The sequence below is a fragment of the Artibeus jamaicensis genome, unplaced genomic scaffold, assembly GCF_021234435.1.
Source record: "Artibeus jamaicensis isolate MK-2021 breed Jamaican fruit bat unplaced genomic scaffold, CSHL_Jam_final contig_477, whole genome shotgun sequence".
In the NCBI taxonomy this organism is placed as follows: domain Eukaryota; kingdom Metazoa; phylum Chordata; class Mammalia; order Chiroptera; family Phyllostomidae; genus Artibeus; species Artibeus jamaicensis.
The window spans coordinates 4,150,137-4,176,626 of NW_026521854.1; the positions used below are offsets into that span (position 1 = coordinate 4,150,137).

General features: G+C 56.9%; 1 protein-coding gene across 3 annotated transcripts in view; it reads right to left on the bottom strand.

Moving 5' to 3' along the window:
• Positions 1-26,490, bottom strand: part of BMP1 (bone morphogenetic protein 1) — a 38,275-nt gene that overhangs the window by 1,007 nt on the left and 10,778 nt on the right. The window contains exons 5-19 of one of the 3 annotated variants that reach the window (XM_037152638.2): positions 26,140-26,318; positions 25,453-25,558; positions 23,848-23,972; positions 23,186-23,301; positions 15,580-15,682; positions 13,756-13,872; positions 13,386-13,531; positions 13,062-13,257; positions 12,014-12,139; positions 11,157-11,317; positions 10,588-10,768; positions 6,734-6,859; positions 3,676-3,803; positions 3,070-3,283; positions 1,268-1,518 (exon numbers count right to left, since the gene is read on the bottom strand). In XM_037152638.2, coding sequence (XP_037008533.2) covers positions 1,268-1,518; positions 3,070-3,283; positions 3,676-3,803; positions 6,734-6,859; positions 10,588-10,768; positions 11,157-11,317; positions 12,014-12,139; positions 13,062-13,257; positions 13,386-13,531; positions 13,756-13,872; positions 15,580-15,682; positions 23,186-23,301; positions 23,848-23,972; positions 25,453-25,558; positions 26,140-26,318 — 2,275 coding nt within the window. The other 2 variants (XM_037152639.2, XM_037152640.2) reach the window with 2 other exon arrangements.

The window sequence follows — 26,490 nt, forward strand, 5'->3', positions numbered from 1 at the left end:
CACTTCTGGCCACAGTCAGCTCAAGGGGACACCCCTTCCCAGGCTCCTGCAAGCCTTTCCTTACCTCTGGGCACAGGCCCTCAAAGTGAGAGCCACCCGTAAAGCACCAGCACACAGACTCCCTGGCCAAGGTGTGGAAGGATCATTTCTGAGAACCTTGGGGACATGTCCAACAAACATGCCAGGAACTAGGGCTCCTTCTGGCAGTCTCAGGAAAAAGACACCTGGGACACCCGAATGTGCCAGATCAAGGGAGTTAGTTGCCAAGGTCAAAGTGGGGAGCGGGCATGCAAGTTTGGTACACAGGGGGCTCCAGAGCCACCAAGCAGGGCAGGCAAGGGGCCACACACCACACTTCCCCCTGCCTCCCCACCTCTCACCCTGCCCAGCCCTTGCCACAGGCTGAAGCTCTGCTCCTAAGGGAGACTGACCAAATGCTAGGTCCAGCAGCTGCTGCCGCTCTGGGAACCTCCACCCTTCCTGGGGTGCCCAGGCTGCCGGCAGCACAACCATCAGGGGGTGGGGACCGGGAGGTGATGCGAGAAGGGACATCTGGGTAAGTGCGTGACTGAGTCTGTGTGGGGGGTGGGGAAGGGAAGACAGCATTCTCTGAAGGAGGACACGATTTAAAATAGAAATAAAAAAAGGAGAAGCTACATGAAGCTCCTCTAACTGGGAGAAAAACAGATCCACCTCCGAGGTTTTCCTGAGGCCTTAGCTAAAACCCTATCAGGCACAGTCCTCTGGAAGGCCCCAGAGCCATGCTCAGGGCCTGGTTGGACGCCCGGGGCCACTGGCCTCTCGCAGAGGAAAGACGCTGGCCATGCAGGGCTGAGGGTGTTTATCGGGTCAGCCAGGACAGCTGGGTAGCGCAGCTCAGCTTAGGCGCTGGTCCCTGGCTCTGGCCCTGACCCCCACTCTGAGTCTGGTGAGCTGGGCTGGGGCTGGGGCAGGAGAATGGGGGGCAGGGGGGCAGGGGGACAGAAGGTGTGCAGTCCTTCTCCCAGATGCAAGCTACCCTGCAGGCTCCACCTTATGGGGGCAGGACGGGCCTGAGTCAGGGAAGAGCCCACTCCACAGGCTACAGGAACCTCTGTTCTGCCTGAAAACAGTTTCCCTGGGCACAGATGGCCCAGGGCAGAGCAGGCCTCTGTGAGCAGCCACCCAGGCACGTGCTGCCACCCACCACACCAGCACCCAGCGCCTGCAGAGGGGCTGGCACTGGGTCTCCAGATCGGGTGAAGGGTGGGGTGGCTGAGGGCCTCACCCCTGAGCCACAGTAGCGCCCCAGCCTGGGGGCTGTGCTGTCGTAGCCATCGAAGAGCTCCATGTAGTCATAGCCACAGTCAGTCTCCTCTTCCACCTCGAAGGTCTGAAACACCAGCTCCACGCCGTAGCCTTCCTCCGCCACGATGAGCCACTCGCAGTCCACCCCTCCGGGGTAGTTGTTGTCGCCAAACTGGGCGTGGGAGTAAAGGTCCTTGGACTTCACCTCGGCTCGCACTTGGCCTCCGCACTCTGTGGGGACATGACAGGCCACTGCTGCCTGAGCGAGGCGGCAGGCAGGAGCTGCGCCTCACCACACGGGCCTTACTGGCTGGCTGCGGCCCTGGGAGAGGCCACGTGGCTGGTGGGGGCAGGGCTTGTGCCTGGCTCAGGACTCGGCCCAGAACACATGGGCAGAGGCTGGGCCTCTGGAGAGAGGCCCATGGAGGCCTGGACATACGGGGCGGGGCAGCTCCAAGCAGGAGCTTGGAGGAGCGCATGCTTGTTAAAAGGGGACGTTGCTAATTTGCTCCAGCCCATAACTGTCATAAAAGAATGTGGACCCTGCGCTGCCAGAGGTTCCATTCTTGAGAGCAGATGTACATCTAGACTTTGTGTGAAGACTCCTCATTTTTAAATGTTGGCTCACATTTTTTAAAAACACAGTGTGGGCCAAACACAGCAGGCCTGAGGGCCAGATGGAGTTCCGGGCCTCCAGTCTATCTATGTCCCTGTGCTAGGAGGGGAACAAGAACATGCAGGGCGGGATGTCAGCAGCTGCCCTCCTCCTAATGCGTCTGGCCTCTAGGATACCTGGGGCTCACCCTGCCCTGGAGGGGTGGAGATGGGGTGGGGCCTGGGCAGGGACTGAGCAGAAAGGGAGAAAAGTGAAGAGGGGAGGCTGTAAACACATCAACTCAGAGTCCCCAGCAGACCCACAAGGAGCCTGTGGAGCCCTCATCCGACACCCAGGGTCTGCCAGGCGGTCCAGGCCTCCCAGGACTGGCCTTTGGCCTTTCTCTCTAGCCAAATGTTCCCACTTCACGGCTGGCCTTATACACCCATTGCTCTGGCCAGATCGAGTGATTAGCTGGCACCTGTCACACTCGGAGCTGTCCCAGGGCTGCGGCTGTGCCGGCCTCCTGCCTCTGCTGGAATGGCCCCGAGTCGCACCCGAGCTAGATGGAGCTTTGTCTCCTGCTGTAATTACGTGTGCACGTCCTCTCTCTCTCCTGCCCTGTGTGTTTCCGGGGTGAGTAAGGTGAAGAGCTCAGGCCTGAAGCAGAGCTGTTTGCCCGGACAGCCTTCTCGCACAGAACTCAGTAAAGGGTTGTTGAATGAGTGAGCAAACGAACACCAGGTAAGTTGCTCAAGGGCTGAGGTGTTCGTCTGCTTCGTACATTTTGTGATCTGCACTTAGAATGCTGCCTAATACATGTTACATGTTAGTAAACAGGCATCGAATAAATGAAAAGTGAGTTTTGGGGACACAGTCAAGTGACCTGGCAGTAGAAGCTCTGAGGATTCCCTACCCATGTCATCACGGCCCTCTGGAGGGCCACCTCCAAAGCCCCTAATCAGTACCTGCCCTCGCTAGCCCAGCAGGTTCCCCCACCTCGCCCTGGGCCCAGCCCTCGGCACACACCGTCTCTCCAGCCAGGCCTCAGGACCATTCCTCTGTGCCTTCCCAAGCTCTCTGTAGCCCCCACCCAAGCCCCGCCTACCTTGGAGACCAGAATTAGCAGATGCCCCCAGAACAAATGCTGGCACAAGGGCCGGGTGCCTGGTGTCAGGGGGCCTCACCTGTAGAGTGGGAGGCCTGGAAGCCCTTCCTCTGGACAGAGTTGTCGGAGTAGAAGCGCAGGAACATGCGGCTGCCCGAGGCCACGACTGGCTCTGGCTTCTTGCTCCCGCAGAAGCGGCCCAGAACCGGGGCCTTGGCATCTCGCCCATCATACACCTCCAGGTGGTCGTAGGCACACTCGGGCTGGGCCTCGATGTCCATCTCCAGGAAGGTCTGTGGGGCACGGGGAAGGAGAGTGAGTCAGGAATGTGGCGGGGGGCCAGTGGGGTGGGCAGCAGGAGGCCCCAAGCCCAGGCCTCCTGACCCTAGCTCACAGACTCTGGGGGGAGTGGCCACAGGGGGAGTTAGCAATGGAGGAGGACCCGGGATGGGGCAATGGCAGGAACACCCCCAGGGTACACTGGGGAAGGGCCCGTGTAGAGACCAGACCAGGGTTCCCTCGGGCTGGCAACTCTATGGGCTCAGCCAGGCCACCAGCCTGCAGCCTGCCTGGCTCTGGGCAATGCCTTGGAGTGACCCAGGGCTTGGGAGCTGACAGGAGGTAGGTGACGGCTACATGGCAGGGGCACAGGGGGCCTGTGTGGGCCGGGGTGTAGGCACCTTACCAGCCTGACCCTGTGCCCGGGGGTGCTTGAGATAGCCCAGGTACACTCCTTCTTGCTGGGGTATTTGTCAGGCCAGTTGGGGCTGGTGATGGTGCCGCTGGTGGATGTCACCTTGTGGTCACAGCCGGCTGTTGGAGGTGAGTTAGGGGAAGGGGACCATCAGGAATCCCAGTGCGTCGACTCCCCCTATGAAGGAAGAAGGCCGCTCCCTCCTGCCTGCCTCCGTTCTTTCTGGCATTTCCCATGTGGACGGGGACTGAACTTGTCTCCCTTCCTCCCGTTGTTACCCACACCTGGGAAGCCAAGGTGCTTGGTTCCAGTCAAGGCTCCACCAGGCAGCATCTGTGGGACCATCCTCCCAGATGCCCCCGAGGGAAGCCCAGGACTTCGAGGCCACCTGGCCTCGCCTTCTCCGGACTACGAGGCGTCATGGCACCAGACTCAGCCCTCCCCACCTATCCCACCGCCATCCTCAGTGATGTCAAACAACATGCAGACGGCCACCCACCATGCCGGCCTCTCGGGCCCTCCCTCGGTGCCATCCCTGGGGCACACTTGCTCCTGACTACACCCTAGCCTCTGCCATCACCCACCTTGATGCTGCAAACACACCGCCCTCTCTACGGCCACCTGTCACTCTTCCTGGACACTCAGGCCCCCACTTCCCTGTTGCCGCTTTGCCAACGTTAGAGACCCCACAGCTCCGAGTCTTCTGGTTTCTCTCCATATTTCCCCCTTGGTTGATTTAACTTACTTCCCTATCTAGCTGGGCCACACAGCTGAGCCCCCAACTGGTCACCGACACGCTGTCCTCCTTCTGTACCAACCATAAAACCCCACCTGTAGTCCCCAGCGCTGTGGGCCCCAAACCACTGGACACCCTTGGATCTGTCCTTCGCCAGCACCATCTCTTGACTCCTCAGCGATGGCTCCGAACATTTAGCTCTCTTCTCAGCTGCCAGCAGACCACCTCACTTCCTGCCTCCCTGAGAAAGTCCGGGCCTCAAACACAAAGGACTTAAACCTCCCGACCCTACCTGCAACCTCACTGTCCTCTCCTCCACCTTCCCTGCTTTCCTGTCTCAGAGAAGGCGTCCCCCTATCTGGCAACGATTCTCCTCTGGGAGCTGGAGCTGCTTGATGCCCACAACCTGGGGACTCTGGTCCCTCAAACTGCCCACGCTCCCTCTCCCTGCCGGCCCGTGACCCTTCCTGAGCTGCACCCAGCCTTCCCACAGCCCTGCGTCCCCTCCAGCTGCCATCCGGCCTCTCTCCTTTTCTTCTCAGCCTATCTTCAGGAAAACGTGTTACCACCACCTCTTCCCTGCTTATGGCTCCTCGACCCACTGCCATCTTTCTTTTGCCCCACAAACAAACTTAAAAGCTCCTGCTCATCATCCATTATTATCGTGCAATCTCATAGGTCCCTCTAGGAAATGTGGGCAGCCACCATGCTGCTGGGCTGGGAGGAGAGAGCGGGGTGGGGTGGGGGTGCAGGCCGCATAGCTGTGCCTACGGCAGAGGCTCATTGGGTGACTGCACAGCAGGCTGCCAAGTGACCCTGGTGGAGGCAGGTGGGGCTCCTGGCCCTCTCGTTTGAGCTGCACTGCTGCACTGCCCCTCTGGGATCACCCGTGACCACAGGCCCTGCCTCCCCCCTTTCCTACCCTGGTCTCCCATGCCCTCTAACATCTCCTTGGGAGCTGGGGGCCCCCGGAGCCTTGCACAGCACCACACCTCTGCAGAGGTTCAGGAAATACTGACTGGTCCCTAGTTAGCCTGTCCCTGGAGTAAGGAGCCCTGACACTTCCCAAGTGAATCAGACCCACTGAATACTGGCCATCTTCCCAAGGAGCTGAAACCCTCTCCCACTACCTTGTGGGTACTGATGCTGAGGACTCTTTAGCAAAACCCTTTTTTGGAGAAGGAGCAAAGATAAAAAAAATATCAGAATTCAGTCCCTTCTAGCTAAAAGATGTGGGGGCCTCATGAGTCAGGAACTTCACATTTGGGGAGCCTGACGTGACCAGGTTGGAAGGCCTTGCGTGTCTTTTGGGTCACTGTGGAGTGCTTCATGTCTGTTTATCTGGTCAGCAGCTTGTTTATACCCTGGTCATCCACCTCACCATGGTGAGAAAAGGTATTTGCCAGCCACTGTGCTCTGTTCCAAACAAGATTTATGAAGCTCTGCACCTTCACAGAAGGCACCATATTTTACATCATCTCACAGGTGAGGAAACAAGCTCAGAAAGATGGAGTGACTCACACCAAGTCACAGCGACATGCAGTGGCAGGGGCGTTGTGCTTGGGGACTAGTACGCCTCTAGCGGGCCGGCACAGGTGGAATTAACCCCTGGGACACACCAGTGTTGTGTAGTGTCCAAAGGCATGTCAGATGACATCAAGGATGGCGTGGGAGCTGTTTTCAAGTATCTGCAGGGCTTCAGTGTCTAGGAGGCGGCAGCCTGTGGTGGGTGTCCCTGGGGCCAGCGGTGAGACCAATAACGGTGATGTGCATGCCTGTGCTTGCGATGAGCCAGGCACCACTCAGAGCCCTTCATAGCTCCAGATCCTTACAAGGTGGGTGCTGTCACCATCCATATGTCACAAAAGGGCAAACCAAGGTCCAGAGAGAGCAAGTCTGTCGCTCAAGGGCACACGGCTGGCTAGGTGGTGAGACTGGGCCAGGCAGCCTGACCCTAGTCTACGCTCCTAGCCGTGGTCCCATCTGGCCTCTCTGCCACAGGGAGGTCATTACCAAAGGGTTCGAAGAAACACTAACCACGAAAACAGCCTAAAGCCTGGAGGCGGCTGTGAGCTCCACCTTCCCTGACCCGCACAAGGAAAAACCGGAAGTTCATGAAACCAGGGTGTTGCTGGGGCTGGAGAGATCCATGCGCCAGGCGCAGAGTTAAAGGAGGTGACCTCGGGGGTCACGAAGCTCCTTGTGTCTAAACACGGAGCCCAGCGGGGACAACACCTCTGGCCTCGGGCCCCCAGCAGCTGCAGGGGCAGTGGGAGGTGCCCGCAGGCGCCGGGGCACAGGGCCCTCACATACCTTCCTTGCAGTCGTGCTTGTTGTCGTGGAGGACAAAGCCGCTGCGACACTGGCACTCGTAGCTGCCGAAGGTGTTGACGCAGTCCTGTTGGCAGCCGCCGTTATCCTTGGAGCACTCGTCCTTGTCTGCAGAGGAGCACACAAGGGTGGACCCGGGTCTGTGCAGGGCTGGGCCGGCCCAGCCCCCCAGGTCAGGTGGGAGGCCTGGCCAGGCTTCCTCCCCCGGGGAGCTGGGTGGGGAGTGAGGCCCCAGCGCTGATGGGGTCCAGCTGTGGGGAGAGAAAGCGCAGGTGGGGTGGAGGGAGGGCTGGGTCTGGAGCTGCCCGGCATGGGAACCCTCTACCATTACCTGCTTACTGGACAGACGGACAAGTGGAAAAACAGACACACGGACAAGCAGACTGCGAGAGAAAGGAGCAGGACGCAGGGGTCCCTCTTTTACTTCACAACAGGAAATGTCACAGACACCATCAAAATGGGAGGAGCGGGGTGGGGGAGGTGCCCTGTCCACGCCAGGGGACAAGGGGCGGAGGAGAGCACCAGTTCTGTCCGGCCAGAGGGCGGCAGGCCGGAGTGGCAGAGCGGAGGTGGGGGTGGGCAGCCCGGGAGCCCCCATCCCATTCTGTCCAAGGTGAGGTTCCTGAGTAACAAAGGGTCCGGGAGGCCTGGCAGGCCTCACTGGGGGGTCCGGTTTCTTTTCTGTACTCGGAATTTGAGCGGCTGGGGTCGTCCCCGAGGGGGCTGCAGGGCTGGTCTCTTTTCTGAAACGAGAAAGAGAAGGAGAAAAGGGACCAAGGGGTGGGGGTGGAGGGCAGGGACCAGAGAGGGAGAGCAGTGAAAACCAGACCCGGGCCTCGCGGCAGATCCCCAGGGCCCTGCAGGGAGGCAGCGGGCACACACATGCAGGACGGCCATGTCGGTGCAGCCAAGTCACGGAGGGGCAGCGGGCAGGGGAGCACAGCAATGAGATGGAAGGAGGGATGGATGGATGGATGGATGGATGGATGGATGGATGGATGGGGAGAAAGCCCGTTGCAGGGAGAAGGCCTGCAGGGGGCGCACTGGAGAGAGAAATAGTTTCAGGCAGAGAGGCGGGGTCCACAGAGAGGGATGGCTCAGGGATAGCTCTGCTCTCATTCTGGCTTCTACAGCTGCAGTTAGACACACACACACACCAACACACACACACACACATAAGACCCCCTCGCAGATGCACTGTCGTCCCCGCATGGCAGTACAGAGAGTGACCCACAGGTTCACACCTATGTGCACAAAGGGTACACCCCCCCACACAAACAGTATCAGCCATCCACTCATCGGTGCCCATGTACACACACCTACAGCTGCTCAGGTGAGGGTGGGCCCTCACAGGCACTCTCCCGCAAACACAAACATGTGCACTGACACCACAGACCCACGGTCACAGAGGCATGGGTACGTCACACCCACATATTCTCCTTGTCAGCGGTCACTCTGGGGGCTGTGTGCCCAACACGGAGGCAGGCGCTCAGGGACAGAATGTGGATCGAGTGGGCACCCACAACTCCAGAGTTGAGCCACCAGGTGGAAAGATGCCTGCCGCTGTTCATATGGCCCAGTGGAGTCTCTGACAAGGGGAGCCCTGTCTCCATCAGGAAGGGGACTAGAGTGCTGGCTCTCAGAAGCACCTGCTTCTCCAACCCCTTCTCTGGTGGGCCAGACCTCCCGGGGCCTGCAGGAACCCAGGGCCAACAGGCGGGGTGCCCAAGTCCCTTCACAGGGCTCCTCAGAACAGAACAGGGACCCTGACTGAGGACCTGTGGGAGTTGCCTTTGCATGAGTCCTGCAGGAGTGTGGGAGTGATGGGCACCCCATGACCATCCTAGGGTGTCACTGAGGAACTCACTGGCGACTATGCCGGGAGCTCACGGACTGAACCAACACTTCCTGAAGTGTTTGGATCCTGCCTTTCTTGTATCTGTACCTCAAATACCCAGTGTAGGGCCTGGCACATAGTAGGGATAAAAAACACTTGCCCAATGAATAAGTGAATGGCTGAATGAACGAATGAGAGAAAAGTGAATCCTGTGGAAGGCCTGCACCAGCATCCGGGGTGGGGCCCTGGCATGGCGGGGGTGTACGCCTCCCCTTGGAGCCGGGGGCAGGTTGCAGGAGGGGCAGGAGTGGGTGGGGGGAACAGGGGCTCAGACAGGAGACCGCACTCACCCTCCAGTGCCAAATGCCCCGGAAGGTGGCTGAGATCAGACTGAAGTTCTTCAGGCTCTTTCTTCTCCTTCTTGGCTTAGAGTTTCCTTGCTTGATGTCCCAAAAGTCCAAAGAGCCCCCTTCTGGGGGGCCAGAGTCAGATGCCCCACGCCCTGAGGGCTGGACCTTGATGGCCATTGCCGAGGGTCCTCTGCAGGTTTCTTGTGCGACGGGGCAATGCATGTGTGTGCATGCACGTGTGCACGTGTGTATGCGTGTCTCTGCGCAGGGCTAAGACGGGGCGGGCACGGTGCCATGCCAGGGCGGGGCGGTAACCGTGAGTGGAGAGCCCCGGGTGCTAGGCCTGACAGAAGTGGTTGGTCCCCATCCCCCTCCGGGACTGGAGCAACAGAAGGGCAGGAGAGACGAGAGTAAGCAGGTAACGGTTTCCATGGGAACAAGCCCACACCTGAGTAGGTGTTATGTCCCCTCAGCCCTCTGGTGAGCACCTTGTAAGAGTTCTAGGTGGGCGCAGGGAAGAAAGAGGGTGCAGTGAATGGGGAGGCCTCAGCAAGCAAGGGGCAGGGGCTGTGGGCACTTTCAGCAAAGCAGGGCGTCTGGCAGTGCCAAGCAGGGGACCCGGGCTCAGGGCAGTGCATGGCATCCAGCTGGGGCAGGCAGGGGTGCAGGGCGGCCAGAGGGTCTGGAGGATGCAGGACCCTGGGCAAAGGAGGGGAGAAGGGAGGCAGCGCGGACAGGCCATGGGCTTCCTGCCTTCCTGCTGCCCCGTGCCCGGCCCGCCAGGTGTGCTGCAGAGGATCCCTGGGCTGCGCCCCCCAAAGTCCTCCCACTCCCCCACACTCAGTCCCATGAAGCCGCTGTCCTGCACTGCCTGAGTCCCAGATCCTACTGGGATCAGGACCACCAGTGAGGAAGACCACCGGCCGCCTCCCGGCCTGGCCCCAGGGCCAAGGACGAAGGGATTAATAAAGCAGGGAGAGGTCTTCTGGGACCCCTGGAGGTCAAGCTCAGAGAGGCCTGGCAGGGGGCTGCCAACTACCCTTTAGGTCACCTGAAGAGGGGGACATCAGGGGACTAGACCTCAAGGCAGCTGTCAATCAACTGACTAAAGAATACATAAATAACCATAAATGTTAAGTATAATAATAATATAATAAACCATTTTAAGTGAATAATTAATAAATTAGGTAAAACAAATGCTGGTTGAATCTGAGTCCCCCACCTGCAGACTGAGGGTCCTGCCCAGGCCCGGACCCACCTGCAGCCTGCAGGGTCTGATGAGCAACCTGGCTGCCGCCAGACACTCCGCACCACATGGTACAGTGCGAAGCCCTCCTGTCCCTGCACACACCCTGTGTCCTCCTGCCTGTGCCCAGGGCCTGCGTGTCTCAGGCTCCTGACACCTGGACCACCCTCTCCGTTCACTTCTGCAAGTCTGTGTGCTACCTATGTCCTGCCTGTCCTCAGGCCAGCCGCCAGAGCCCCGAGGGCTCAGGAATAAGGGGGCTCAGGGTAAAGGGGCTGGCCTGGTGGTACAGGGCTAGCAGGGGACAGACCCTGCTGCAGGCACGGGGTGGGGGCTGCTGGGGAGTGCAGGTTGAATCGGCAGGAAGCAGGAGAGCAGCTCGGAGCTGGGGAGTCCAGGTTACCTGAGAAGAAGTGGGCCTTGAAGCCCTTTTTGGAGACCGTGTTGTCGGACTTGAACTCCACACGCATGTTGTTGTACTGAGATGTGATGACCTCGGGCTTCTCAGAGCCACAGAACTTGCCGTGCAGCTTGGAGTCGGCCGTGAGTCCACTGCGCACCTCCACGAAGTCGTACTTGCACACCTGCCGGGCAGCGCAGCTCCAGACCCAGCTCTGCCTGGAAGCCTCTCCTGACCACCCCCACCTGCGGGGCCTCCTGTTCCATGGGTCCTTTCCCCTGCAGCTCCCTGCATTACCAAATCTAACAGCTCCAAACGGTGCCACCCTGCTGCCATCAGATGGATCTTCTTGTGCTCCCCACACAGGACCCAGCCCTGCCCACTCCACAGGCTTCCAGATGCCAAGTGCCAAGGGCTCCCGGGTCTTCAAGACCCTTCCCTCTGAGCACCCCACTTCCCTCTCCCCTCTATATTCTTAGAGTATATTTTTTTCAGGGGATAGGAAGCAGGCATCAAGCTGGGCTCCATGCCTCAGACCTTCTTGCATCTCCTCAGCTCCAGGCAGCACTTACGTCATTGCCCTCAGTCTCGAAGAAGTCGAACTGCAGGGAGATGCGGTATTGGGTGGGTGCCACCAATTGCCAGATGCAGTTTTTGTTAGGGGGGTACTCCTTGGGCCAGCCCGGGCTGGTGATAGAGCCGTTGAGCTTGGTGAGGAATCCACCACAGGCAGCTGGGGGCACAAAGGAGGTGGCGTTACCCTCCAGGAGTCCCTGCTCTAGGGATGGGCATGAGACATGGGCTGGGGCACACTAAGGGGAGATGGGGCTTGGGTCTGGTCCCTCCAGGACAGAGGGAAGGAGGCAGAGGGTGGGGGTAGCATCAGAGTATGAGTGGAGATGTGTGTGCGTGGCCACTTCTGTTTTATGTGGGTCAGGGCATCTGCCAAGAGGAAGAGCAAGGGGCTTGAGGAAGGCAGTGTCAGTGGGCAGTGGGGACTGGGAGGAACCAAGAGGAGCCACTCAGGAAGAGCAGGCTGAGCTGGAGTCAGTGAGCCACAGCACACTGCCACCAGCCTCTCGGGGACATTTACAGGTAGAGGCTAAAACTCAGTGCCTGTCCAGGAGCAGTGGTTTCCAAATTATGGATCAGGACCTTCTGGTAGGTGACGACATCAATTCACAGGTCAAGATAAGCATTTAAAAAAATAATAAAATGGAGAAAATGCCCCAGAGTACCATACATCAGTCCCGAGAACCTCGGAACCTTGTGCCACTGGGGTTGGTGGGGAAATAAGCCATGAAACGTGCTCCTTACCCACGGGTGGTGAAGGCCATCCTAGGAGCCCTACCTGTTCCAGGAAGGGGGACTGGCTGGGGGGTGTGGGTCAGGAAGGGAGCAGTGTCTCAGGTGGTCTGGGGGTCCTCACCCTCGCAGTGGCGCTTGTCGGGGGCCAGCTCATACCCGGGGTCACAGCTGCACTTGTAGCTGCCCAGGGTGTTGAGACACCGCTGCTCACAGCCCCCACGGTTGGGCCTCGAGCACTCATCCACCTCTGCCAGGATGAAGGAGAGGGTGTCAGGGGCTCCTGGGCAGGGGCCAGGGTCCTGGCTCCTGCTTCTGCTTGAGAGCCAAGTCCAGGGTCCCCGGGGGCTCCCCATGACAGCCACAGCCCCATTCTAGGCAGTCTGCTGTGAGCCACTCAGCTCCGAGGCCATGGCCTCCTGGCCCCACCCATGGCTGCTCAGGACCCACCCAGTCCCCAGGGGATCCTCCTCAGGAGAGCCCCAAAGGGACAGGCAGTGACCTGAAGGATGGGACGGGCAGCTCAGAGCCTTCTCTCTGACCATGCCCTTTACAGGGGCCTCTTCTCTGCCACTTCAGAACTATTCTTTCATCCCTGATGGAGGGCTGTTACCACCCCGACTCCAGAGGCGAGGAAGTAGGGTTCAGGCAGAGCCTCCTGTCCAAGGTCATGCGGATATGTTGTCCCCGCCACCCTGCTCCCTCCCTGAGCTCCTTCCCGCCTCTAGGCCACACGCAGAATCACACAGACTTCTGGATGTTAAGGCAGCTCCTGCACTGTCATTTCAATCCCTGGCTGCATACCTACCATGTGTCAGGTGTACTTAAGTTTGTCAAGTTCATCATTTGTTCAATGAGCTACACAGTTTCTCAGTGGGGCTGCCCTTTTCTCCCCGTTTAGGCCACAAAGTCAAGGGCGGGGCGCTAGGGTCTATGCATTCCTACAGTCTGGGTTGAACATGTGAATGAGGGAGGGAGGAAGTCATCACGCCCGGTTTACAACAACCACGATGCGGAAACAGGCAGTGGTGCCGCAGCTGGCAACCGTGCACGGTGCACTCGCAGGCATGTTCAGAGGGTAGTTCGCATGCTGAGAGTTCTCACCAAATAAAACAAGATGAAAAAAATAGAAGAAATGGAGCAGATGGGTGGGGGACTGGGGGAGGAGGCACCTTTGAAGAAGTTGACAGCGAAACCAGCTTTGTTAATGGATCCGTCGGAGACGAACTTGAGCCAAAGGCGGCTGGATGTGCTCTTGATGTCATCAGGCTTCTCGTAGCCACAGTAGCGCCCGATGAGGGTGCTGCTCTCACTGTGCCCGTCTCGCACCTCCAGGTAGTCATAGGCACAGCTGTCGTGACGCTCAATCTGGGGGTCAGGAGCTCAGTGAGCGGGGATGCTCTGGTGGCCAGGGCCTGACACCTAGAAGCCCGTGGAGAGGTAGGCCGTCCTGGGGGCAACTGGGGCATGAACGGATCACAGGGTGCCTGACCTACCTCGAAGGACTGGAAGGTGAGGCCCACGTGGAAGCCCTCGGACACCTGGATGCGCCAGATGCAGACTTTGCTGGGCCGGTAATCATCTGGGTAATTGGGCGACTGGATGTGGCCATTGTCCTTTTTCACATCTCCCCCACAGATGGCTTTGGGGACATAGTGTTAGGTGGGAAAAGGGGGAGGTCAGTGGGAATGCTCTGCCTCGCTCAAGAGTCCCTCTCCCCCCTCCTCCAGCCCTTCCCACGTGCCCCCGGCTTCCCAGTGTCCCCCCTCTCAATCCCACTGGAATCTCTTCCGGTGCCAGGAGGGAGTGGTTCTCGGATGCTAGGGACCCTGGGCTAACTGCCCACCACTGTCTCACCCTTCGTACCTTCATAGACCGCAAAGAAGCCCTTCCCCACCCAGTTGCTGCTGCTGCGGAACTCAACCCACAGGCGGCTGTCAGTGGAGACGATCGGCTCGGGGAGTTTGCCCCCGCAGAAGCGGCCTGTGGAGACAGTGGGGACAGGGGGACAGTGAGGCCCAAAGTGAGTCCCCATCTCCTTCTCGCACCAGGCTGTCTCTCCAGGAAGCCCACGCCACCTCCCTGGGGGACTCAGGGGCTCGGGCCCTGGTCTGTACTCGGCACACAGTCTCAAGGCTCCATACCCCCCAGCGGGCCTGTCTGCAAGGTCCAACTCGGCCTTGCAGAGCCAGACAGAGATCCCTTCTGTCGTGCATTTGAAGGGTAGGATATGAGTCTGTTTCTGGGAGCAGAGATGACTCTTTGCAATAACCAACTGTACATGTTTTCATTTACTTTATTTATTTATTTAAGTTTTTAAAAACTTTTTCCTAAGAGCACTTCTTTTTTTTTTTTAAGATTTTATTTACTTATCTTTAGAGGGGAAGGGAAGGAGAGAGGGAGAGAAACATCAATGTATGGTTGCCTCTCATGAGTCCCCTGCCGGGAACTGGCCTGCAACCCGGGTGTGTGCCCTGACTGAGAATCGAACCGCGATCCTTTGGTTCATAGGCCTGTGCCCAATCCACTGAGCTACACCAGCCAGGGCTCATTTACTTTTTTAAAAGAGCATGTTACCATTGTTACTTATCTTTTCTTATTTGATCTCCATGTAAACAATAACCAAGAGCCAACACGATTTTCCTTGTACATACACAGTGTGTTATTTGGTCACATGCAGGGGATGCCACAGGGCCCCAGAGAAATTGCAGAACCCGGGACTGGTTCAGGAAAATGTCCCCTTTGAAATAAAACCCGACAAGAATCCACCCACGCAGCTGAGGCCAGCCATCTGTGGAATTCTTTGTCGTCAGGGATCCACCAGGGACGCTTTGTGTGTTCCTAATAAGATGGGTGTTTCCCAACTTTCAGCAAGGGACAGAGGGGCTGACCTCGGAATGGAAGCCACGAAAATAGACCTCGGCCTCGGAAACGCTCGCTCATCAGCAGAGGAAGTGTTGTGGTAACAGCTGCTTTAGGCAACTAATAGGAAATCTCGAATGCCAACAACCAGGGGAGAAATCGGACGAGCAAGGAGTTGTCCGCCTGCTGCAGCACAGGCTGTGGGTCAAAGGCCCGGATGCCAACGAACAGTCCTGAGTGACCTGGGATGCTGCCCACACTGGAGGAGAATGCACAGGGCTCCTGAGGCTTGCTGCCAATATGCTCTTAGAACTCCCCTCTTGGACTTGACCCTGTGTCTGTTAAAGCACCTTCTGTCCTGCAGGTCTGACCCACTCATTCCCTACTTACCGCCCCCTGCCCCCCACGGAAACCAGTGCCCTGAGCGAACGAGTTTGGGCCATGGTGCCCTTGTGGTGTACCAGACGGCTCTGCGGCCACTCTCAGGCCAGCCCTTGCCGGAGGACACAAAGCCTCTGAATGTCCCAGATAAGGAAGAGCCTGGAACTGTGGTTGCGCAGAACAGCTTGTCCATTTCTGCCGACTCAGGTGGCTCCCCCAACCTGTCCACTGACAGCCCCCAGGAAGAACCCTGTACCAAGGACCCTGAGGTCCAGACCGGGAAAGGGACCTGCCCAAAGTCACACAGCTAGTTAGTGATGCAGCTCGCAGGCATGGCTCCCACAGCAGGGTGTCATCCTTGGCCAAGCCTTGTGTCCCGGGGGGAGTATGAAGTTGTTCTAAGGAGGAACCAGCTGCGGAGGAGGCAGGGGTGGGCTAGCGCCTTACCTCGGAGAGGCGCCTTCCTCCAGAAGCCATCTCGGACCTCCACGTAGTCGTACCAGCACAGGCGACTGCGGTACAGGTCCATGGACGTGAAGTTCAGAATGATCTAGGGGGAAAGGGAGGAGGAAAGGGGTCACGTTGCTCCCCACACCTCAGGGGCCTCGCCCTCCGGCCCCGTGACCGCTGTCCTGCTTTGGTGAGGCGGTTTGCTGTGGGTAATAAATAGTTAAGGGCTTCAAAAAGGAGTTCCTGGCACAGAAATGTCACTCCTCCGGCCGTCTGCCTGTTCCAGTCAGCAGGCTTCCCGCTACCCCGGGCCAGTCCTCACTTGAAACGCATGGCTTTGTGAATGCGTCACTAGACCAGGGGGTTCACTGCTCTGCTTCCACCAGCACAGTGGAGCCGTCGCTTCAGGTCGCACCCAGCCCTCTGTGCTCAGCCTGACTCATAGAAACCACAGCGTCTGACAGGGAAGCGGAGGGGGAGAGGCAGGCCCAGGTGGCAGGTGGTACTGGGCATCTGAAATGGGAACCAAGGGTCCAGGGGGAAGAGGCAGAGGGGAGACCGGCCAAGCCCCCCCTCACTGGGTTTATTCAGCACCGATTCTGGGCAGAGGGCCATGATCCCGGCACAGGGGAATCATCCTCCCAGGTCCTCATCCTTCCCCTGAATGAGCTTAAGATACGTGCCTGTTAAGGAGCTTAGCACTTAGAAGGATAAAACATATGCGTGGAAAGATCACTCAGTGAAAACGCTCGGGCTCCAGTCACGTGGACTAGGTTTGAATCCCCTTCCACATTTCCTGCCGTGAGTCCTCAGGGAAATCACCCAACCTCCCTGAACCTCAGCTACCTCGTGTGTAAAAGGAGGAAGAACATCTCACCCGACATGCTGCCTCACAGGGCGGGCACTGCCAGGAGTGTCTCCCACCCGTGAGTTCATTTCAGCCTCTGAACGCATCGCACGTTCACCAGATCCTGGAGGAACGTCTGACCTGCTAAGTACCAACTCTCCCAGCAGGTGGGCACATTAATAGGTAGAGAAGCACACTGTTCTGGAGGGAAACTGCTCCCTTAGTAGTTTCCAGAATGAGCCCTAAAGCCTGTTGTATGGTCTCAGTCTAACAAGCAGACGCTCCAAAGAACAGGCCGCCGTGAATGGTGAGGTGCGTGCTTGGACACGAGATGGCCCTAGGGGCACCGCTATTAGGTGCCAACTGGGTTCCCTGTTGGAGGAGAAGCGGACAAGAAGGTCTGTCTCTCCTCAGGATCACTGCAGAGTCACGGGCAAAGGCAAAAAGAGGCCAGAGTAAAAGGGACCCCAATGCAGGTGCTGGTGATTGCCGTCCGCAGCCGCGGTCAGTGCCGCAACCTGCGGCCGGTCAGGAAGAGCTTCTGACTCATGGTCACTCTCTAGCACAGGCCCGTCAGAACTCTGGGTGATTTCACTGTCCACTAGATCAGTGATTTTCAGCCAGTGCGCCCCAAGGATTTTTCAAACATGCAGCACCTGGCTGTTTAGTCGGGCCCTGACCTCTGTTCCCTTAGGTTGTCAAATAAAAAAGTGACAATGGCCAACACAACAGCTGTCTGGTGTGAACGAATCAGTATTATACCTGTATTTTTGTCAGACTGGCAAAAAATGCATTTTTGCTGTGTCAGAGAATTTTAATTCTTTTATATTTTAAAATATTTACTTATTAGATTGAGGGCAAGGGAAGGAGAAAGAGAGAGAGAAACTTCAGCGTGAGAGAGAAACATCGATAGGCTGCCTCTCATGCATGCCCCGACTGGGGACTGTGCTCCGACCCAGGACCAAGCCCGCAACCTACACGTGTACTCCGACCCGGGATCGAACCTGCGAACTTTTGCCTCGCAGGACGATGCCCAACCGAGCTGCACCGGTCAGGGCAGAAGGGCAGTAATTAGTTTATGTGCCACAAGACGCGAAAGGTTGAAAATCGCTGACCTAGATGATCCCTCCCATTTCCTGGCCTCCCCTCTCCCTCTCCATCCCTTCTTAGCTACACATAGCACATTCCCTAGACCTCATCATCCACAGTCTCAAGTTCAAGGGCCCCATTCTCCATCCACACGCCCCCATCTTTCCTCGCTCACTCCGTCTGCACACCAAGCCAACACCGTTCCAGTTCACTAGGACCTGCAGTCCACCGAGGCTCCAGCGTCTTCCCTGCCTCTCACCCCCTCGTCCTCACATCCCTCCTCACTAGTTGGAACTCTCGGTCCCCTTTTCATCTCTCCTTTGGCTTCTGAGCTTAAGTATGTTTGTGTTTGGAACACTTTATCAGCTGTGGTACTCAGAGATGTACGTCATCGAGTGAGATCATGTTCTGCGACACGCACTACATTACTCTGGATAATTATTAATCATCATTGAGCGTGTTGTTGTAAAAATACAAGTCCTAGCATTTGGAAAAACCGAAATGGAATGTCTGGTCTAGCTATGGAGCCCGAGTCTCACCACGCATTTTATCTTTTTAGAAAATGAGTGAATGTGAGCACAGAGGAAGTCTCCTGCACTGCGGTACCTTCATAAACATTTCTGGGAGAGCATTTTGCTTTTAACAACCTGTTCTAGACACACTAGCTGCAGTGTATAAAGATGTCAGTTTCAAGATACTTATGGTAGCATTTCTGAAAACCTGGAAAAACCTAAATTAATATCCATCACTAGACAGCTGCAGGTGCTGTCAGATAATTAAATTAAGGGAAGTCGAGTTAGTGGCGCGCTGAGCAGCCACGGAAACTAAGGCAGACCTGCCGGCGCGGACAGGGACTGATGGCCACGATGTACTGCTGAGCGAAGGGCACATTGTGGAAGACCACACACGTACCCAGAAGGTTCTGGAAGGGTATCCTGTTACCAATGCTTAGTTGCCTCTGAGGAATGGGATTTGGAGGAGGATCACGAGGACAATATTCGCTTTTTACCCAATTCCTAGATTGCTCAAAATTTTTACAACATGCTTATGCTATCTTATGTCTAAGAAAGAACAAAAGAACCTTTTAAAGAGTTGCTGGATGCAAGAAGAAATGCACAGGGCCGAGTGAGGGCACTGTGGCCTCCAGGCCCCCACCCCTAACCACTGCTTCATGTTGCCCCTCTGGGCTGCCAATCACTTTGCTCAGCAGCTGCACTAAGAACAGCAGCAACTGCCCCTCCTCCTCAGGAACAATCCTGGCTCTGTCCAGGGTAGATCCGCTCTGACCCTCCGGAGAAGAACCCGCGCTCGCCCGGCCGGTGGAAACCCAAAGGGCCCACCCAAGATCCACGTGGCAGGAGGACCCAGAGGCTGCCTGACTCCGGAGGAAGGGACCTGTGCTGGCGGTTGGGGCATCTACAGGGAGGTGCGGCAGGGGCTATATTGAGACCGGAGGTGTCTAATTAAATGTTGTAACAACTTGTCATGTGGAAACAGCTGTGCTCTAGTGGCAGGGACACGACCCGCTGCCAAAGAAAACCTGGCCAGCTCCACCACTTCCCGGCTAGTGACTCTGGGCCGGTGGCTTGATTCAACTCCTTCGTGCCTCAGTGTGCTCATCTGAAGAATGCAGGTGACCCTAATGACTGTCCTGGGGGGGGAGGGTTGGGGGGGTGAAGTCTCTGGGTGCCCTCCGCATGCGGGAAGTAATCCTCCTGTTTGTCGGACACTCTCAAGGAGGAATGGGGGGACACGTCCACCCTTGGGCACCCAGTCTGGCTTCGGTCTGGCCCACCTCTAACCCCTCTGTGCCTCCACGGCCTCATCTGTCAGATGGTGATGATGACAGGACCTGTCTCGTGAAACTGAGGGGTCATACCTCAGTGAGGGGCCATCACTATAGGTGAATTAAGTGTGTATAGGTGAAGTTCACGACACTGTCTGACACGTGTGTCACACACACAATGCACATTATGTTGCACTTACAGACCACAGCGTATGTCACTCCATCAATGTTAATTTCACGACTGGACTTGAGTTTGCTTGAGACAGTTGGACATCTGAAGTCCTTCAGACCAGGATCCTGGAGGTGAGAGGGAGGCACCTGGGCCCCAAGGAGTGGGCCGGGCCTCACTCATTTCACAGACGGCCAGCAGAGAACGGGCACCGCAGCCAAAGGCCGAACGCCCACCACGGGCTGGGCAGGGCTCGACCCATGTGGCGTTCCCCAACTGGCTTAACCCCCCTGTCAGCCCCGTGAAGGAGGGGCTGTCGCCAGGCCCGGTCACAAGTGGGAAACCAAGGCACAGAGAGGTTAGGCGGCTTCCCTGGTAAAGAGCGCCGCTGGGTGTCAAACCCAGGCACTCTGTCTCTTAAACCTGCACCCTCAACCACGACTCCATGGGCCCCCCCAGGCTGCCAATCAAGTTGCCAACCACTGTGCAAAAACCAAATGTCAACTTTCCCTCCATCCTCAGTGCCCACACCCTTCAGCGCCTGAGAAACAGGGCAAACAGGGTCTGGCTCAGCCTTGCCGAGGAGAGGTGGGTCCTCTCTGTCCACTGGAGGTCAAGGCGAAGGGCAGGGAAAGCATCACAGAGGAGTAGAATCTGGTTTGGGCCTGGAAGACTAGGCAGGGTACCAGAAGGCAGGGAGGGAACGAGGGTGGATTCTGGTAAATCCAAAGGCATTTTAAGTTTTTATCTTCTTGGCTCCTCTGCAACATTCGACCATGACCTCCCTCTGAAATCACTTTTGTGGTCATAGAGGCTGGCTTCATCGCCTGGGAAACACTGTACATCCTCAGGGAAGCTGCTCATTATGCGGAACCCTCAGAGAAACTGGGGGACCCTCAAAGAAACCTTCCAAAGTGGCTCTTTCTCTTGTTTGACATACCCCTGGTTTGCACAGTTGTAAGCTGGATAGTTCGCATTTGTGGCAATAAGCTGAGAACTAGGGACCAGTGGAAAACAACCTCTCATCAGCCAAAGAGATGTCAAAGTCCATCAGCTCGCACAGGTGGGTTTATGTAAGGTTCGCTGTTGAAAGAGCGTAGACTTTGGAACCAGGTGGCCCTAGAACTGAGGCTGGTTCCACCACAACTACTGTGTAAACTCAGGCAGACTTACTCACGCCCTCCGCCTCGGCTCCCTCATCTGTCCAGTAGGGACATCCTACCCACATCACAAAAACATTGCGAGGAATAGTGAATCACGTACGTAAGATGCCTGGCACACAACTGTTAAACAAAAAAGAGTGGCCATTATTATCGTGTGATGTCACCCGCTTCCGGCTCCCCAGTCTCTGCAGGCTCTTTAAATGTCCTGTCCCCAGGGTTCATCTTCAGTTCACTTACAACTCTACAATTTCATCCAGGACCCTGGGCAGCCTTTATGTTTTGCATTTCTACAATCATGCATTAATTAACCTGGCATTTTAAATTAGCCTGGCATGCCTCCGAAAAAGGATGGGGGGTTTTCTGGGAATTATGGAGGGTGCAGGCAGGGGCAAAGAGAGGTTCCCTGGGGCGAGGCCACGTGCCCACAGAAGACGAGGGCCAGCCCACACCGGCCCGGAACGACAGGGAGGAAGCAGATCCTAGCTGAGGTTCAGGACCTGCGAGGACTCTGCCACCCCCTGAGCAGGAAAGGAAGCGGCGGCGCGCTACACTGCCCTCCGCTCCTCAGGGCTGCGGGCGGTCTCCTGTCCCTTCTCACCCCAGGGCCGGGTGCGGTGGGCACCCGGTTTTGCTGAAATGGGACAGGGCTTTGTCCCATTTCACGTCATATTGCAAGTGGAGCCTTTTGCCTCATCATTAGGTTCGAGGTGATCGTGGGCCAGTTACTCGATTTTTCCAAGTTTATTTTCTCATATGCAAAATGAGGGTATCTTTAGCGTCTGGCCTATAATGTTATTGTATTAATCCACAGATACAACACATGGCCCTGGCCAGATGGCTCAGTTGGTTGGAGCATGGTCCCATACAGCAAAGGCTGTGGGTTTGATCCCCAGTCAGGGCACACGCCTAGGTTTGGGGTTTGATCCCCAGTTGGGGTGTGTTCAGGAGGCAATGCATTGATGTTCCTCTTTCATGTCGATCTCTCTCTCTCTCTCTCTCTTTCTCCCTTCCCCTCTCTGTAAAATCAATAAACATACCCTTGGGTGAGGATTTTTAAAAAAAATTTTTTAAAGATATAACACATAAAGATCTTAACACATGACTGGCCAATCATAGGCCCCACAATCATTAGTTGTTATTAATATTATTATCTGCAGTAGCGTCTGCAGAGGCTGAAATGGTGAAGGCCCTCAGCAGAGGAATGCGGGAAGCCACAGGCAGGACAAACCAGCAAAATGGACTGTAATTTCTAAGTTAGATTCAGAACAAGAAGAAGAACACAGACAGGATGAGTTCACTTTTGAGGGAAGGTAGTAGAACATTAATGAAGGCAGATGATGAAATGATTCAACACTCAGCAGAAGTCTGTCATTAATGAAATAATCTTCAAGTTACAAAAATAAAGTCAGCATCCTTCGGAAAGGAAATGGAAGCTCAGTAGCACATAAGGGAAGGCAGTGAGCCCCTCTGTAAGTTAGCCCCTGTGTCCAGGCCCAAAACTGACAGCAGAGGACAATCAAACAATTTGCGGATGTGATTAGCGTCTGTAATATTAGGAACTCAGAATGAAAGCTTCCCTAGTTTCAGGAGAGGTGTACGTGGTATGTGCGTGTGCTGGGAGAAGGGGTTTGGAGTGAATTCTGGGAACTGCGAACCACTGAGCTGAATGTCAATCCCCAATTAAACAGATGAGCTGTGGCCATCTGGAAAATAAACACTTGATTACTAGGGGCCAGCTTGGGTTCACTTGAAATAAGGCATGTCGCAATCTCATTTCCTTTTTAAAAAGGGGGAGGGTTTACTAACTAGTGGATCAGCGGACTTGATTTGGTAAGGCAACCCATCTACCTGTGAGGCATATTAACCACTTCCTACCACAGAAATACAAAGATGGCAAAGGTGTGGTTTTGGTCAACCAGGGGGTGAGACGTGGCTGGATGGTAGTGCCAGTAAGTGGTGTCACAGCAGGTGGTTGACTCTGCCTGAAGCCTGTGTATTAATGGGTCAATGTCCATTCAGAGGGAGATCTTAGATCTGCTTTGAGTCATGTCCTAGTCAACAGTTTGATCCCAGACTGAACCGGGTTCCAAAGATCCAGCGGCATGCTCATTAGATGAGCTCATGGCAGGACAGCTACCTGCTGGCGGGTACAATTCTGGTTCAAAATGGTCTTGAGCCAGAAGAACAGTGTGACCAGTAATAAAATCTAATTCAGCTCAAGGCTACTCAAGGCTGCACTAGTACATTAAGTATGGTGTTCCAACTGCGGGAAATAAAGTCTTAAAGCTAACTCTTGGGAACAATAAAAATATGAAGGACGTGAAGGGCCAGGGGTGGGTGAGAGGTCCAGACTCCGCAGGAAAAGCCTCTGAATGAATCTCAGAAACGCTTAGAAACATGCCTGGCACACAGTGCATGGCGTTTGCGATTAGCCTTCATTTACAACTATTGGGGGAAGCCCCTCCACACTGGGTTTCTGTCCCCAGGTAGGTCACTCGCAGACACACTGCCTACATGTGGTCCTGGCAGAGGAGGGGATGCTCAGTTACCTTCTCCCCAGGAGTGACGGAGATGCGCCATACGCAGTGCATGTGGGCAGAGTAGCCATTGGGGTACTCAGGAGAGGAGAAGTTGCCTGTGCTGTCTTGCAGGGTTTCTCCGCAGGCTGTCAAGGAAACGGAATGACTGGGGGGCTGGCTGCAGGAGGCCAATCCCCCCAAACTTCTGGCTTCCCCACCCTGAGCCCTGGCATTCTTGCGGGAGGGGAAAATGGCTCAGGAGAGGAGGGGAGTCTGGGGTGGTCCTGTCTCTTTAAGATCCACCCACTTCTCCTCAGATATAAGCTCACACCATCCTACCTCCCCGCCTAGTGCTGCAGGATGCCCTGTTGTCAAGGCAACTAGGATCCTGAGCTAAGGTCAGCCTCTTTGGTGGGCCTCACTCCTCCTCCTTCCCTGAGAACTGCTCTGCTTTCCCTACTTCCTGCTCCTGGTACCACTCACTCATCCAGATCCTCAGAAGGTGGGGGGCTCACCAACCCGATCTCAGCCCGTTTGGTCCGTAACTTGAACACTGGCCCTCCCTGGGGGCCCCGTCCACCCGGCCTTCTCCAAGGCTCACAGTTTTAACTTTCTTGGTCCCAGGTCCCGGCCTCTGCCTGCCTAGGGCCCTGCCCTCCTCTCTTCCCTGGCCGGTCCCTCCCTGCCCTGACCTGGGCACTTGTAGAGCTTTCGGGCCTGGGCAATGTCACCCTTGCTGAGCCGAGTCCTCTGTCCAATGGGAGGTTTCACGCCATTCACCTCGTACTTGGGAACAATGGTGTCCAGGAAGATGCCCCTGAAGAGGACAAACCGGACCTGGGTGAGAATCTGACGGAAGGGGGGCAGTGTGCTTGTGTGCACCCAAGGTCACGACCCTGCCAGAGCCCAGACATTCCTCAGCAGGGTCAGGGACGGGTGGAGATGTCTCACCATGTCATTATACTGCCCACTGACCAGCAGCCACCCTGCTCCGTGGCAGCCACACCACCAGAGGTGGGGGTGCCCCAGGAACACTTTGGGAGGTCGGGAACACAGGCCCTGGATGCCCTGGGGACCCACTGGTGCCCAGCTCAGTCTGGCCCTGACTCCCAGCACCAGGAGAGCTTTGGACGTGTCTCTAGCCCCACCCAGCCCCTGCTCCTGCAGCCCCTGGGCTGATTCAGCCCTGGCTATACTTGTCCCAGGATGACCTGGCACCAAAGCGTTTCCCTGTTGGCACAGCTGCTTCTGACAAGGCCAAAGGGCAGGTTCCACCATGGCCAGGCCAGACCCTGGGGACAGCCCCACCAGCTCCCAGTCCATCAGTGTCTCCTGTCTTCCTGTCCTGCCTTCGAAAGCCTGGGAGGTGCCATCTGGGAGGAGGGGAAGCAGGCAGCCCTCCACCTCCCCAGGGCCCCTGACTCACACCGGCTGGGTGGGACTCTGCCCCGGGTGGGGTGGGATGTGGTGGGAAATGTGGTGGGGGGGAGGGGGCTGGAGTGTGGGGGCAGGATGACCTCACCATCCTTCTTTGGTCTCTGTCCCTCAGGTCTGGAGACAGAGCAGTGGGTCTAGAAGTAGGACTGAGAGGGGGCAGGGCCGCTGTCTGGGACAGATGAGGAGGCATTTAGAGGATGAAGAAAGAGCCAGGCATGGAAAAGGCCTGAGATAGGAAAAAGCATGAGGAGGACAACAGTTGGTTGCCACACTAGGCTGATGGGAAGCTGGGGTGGGGGAGGCTGGCTCATCACCTCTGGGTTCCGGCTTTGACTTTGGGAACCTGGGCCCGGGATAAAGAGTAAGTGTGTAGTGCTTGTGAGGTGGTAAGGGACTGGTCCAGGGTAGGAGTTGGTCTTTGTGCAAATTAGCCAATTATGAAAAAGGCAGACAGTTCAGATGAGGGTATTCCCAATTAGAAAAATATGTGCCCCTGCAAATACGTCCCCCTGTGGTTTTCAGAGGAGGAGTACGCTCAGTCCTTTGGGCGGAGACTGTGCCAGGACCTTGGTGCAGCACCACTAACAGAGCAGCTGGGTTTCAGCCTCACGGTGCCCTCAGCATACACAGCTCTAGTGAAGAACCTAGGCTTTCCGAGTCTCAGCCCTGCCACCGGCCCATGGTACAACAGGACAGCAAGACAGGCAGTACCCGTGGGTCCCCTGCACGAAGTGGGGGCTGTGGATGCTCAGGACTCTCTCTCGTCCTTGCTAACTACCCAGCAGGGAAGCCTGGCGCAAAGTGGAAGGCCCACAGCAGGCAGAGCTGGGCATCCTGGCAGGGGCAGGCCCACCTCTCACCTGGAGAACGTGTTCCGGGCGTAGTGCATGATGCTGTCGAAATCGTAGGTCTCCCCTAGAGACTCCACTTCTTGGACCTCCATCTTCAGGAAGTTATACTCCTGCCCTGCGGAAGACCAGGAAAAGGGGGTGGGGGTGGGAAACAGGGTCTTCCCTGTATTTGAGAGGTGCCCCCGACCTGAGGGTCAGGGGAGCAGCCAAGGAAAGCCTGGGGGAGGGGTGGAGGAGGACTTGCTGCAGGGAAGGCCCAGGGCAGCATGGGAAGGAAGTGCCCATTTCTAGAACCACCCGGAGAGGAAAGCAGTGAACAGGGAAGGAGGCCTGGAAGACAGAGCGGGAACAGGAAGGGAGGGAGGGAAGTGCAGCTAGGAGAAAGGAGAGAGAAAAACCCTTAGAGAACAGAATAGTCACAGAGCAGAAAACTGGGTTAAAGTGAAGAGAAAGGCTGAGGCAGCACGGGGTGGTGGGCTGACCCCTTCCCAAACCGCATCCTGAAGACCAGCTGGGTTTTGGCTGCTCCGGGTCCTTGCTTCTAGGACCTGGACCTGGGGGTGGGGGGCGGGGTCTGCACCGATCCGGGCGGGCAGGGCTGGGACTACGTGCCACCCCAGCAGGGGCCCCGGAGAGGGCGTTGGCGCAGGAGCCACAGCGCCCGACCCAACTCCACCTACCAAGCAAAGTGCATACCTGGCTGGATGTTCTCTCGCATGATGGAGACGTGGCGGTCCCGGTCGGGCCGCGTGTGCTCATGCCAGAAGCCGATGACGTGACCCAGCTCATGGACCACTATGCCAAACTTATCGCAGTTCTTGCCGATGGAGATGGCCTGCGGGCCCCCACCACGGCGACCCACGTAGGAGCAGCACCTGGAGGGCGGGGCCAGCTCAGGGGGGCGGTCCCGAGCTGGGGGAGTGCATCCACTCAGGGGCCGGGCTAGGCTGCCAGGGGGGCGGGGAGTGGAGGGACAGGGGCGGGGCCTGAAGTGGGGACGCTGGAGCTGTGTGCTGGGGGTTGGGGGGGTCACAGCCACATTGGGGG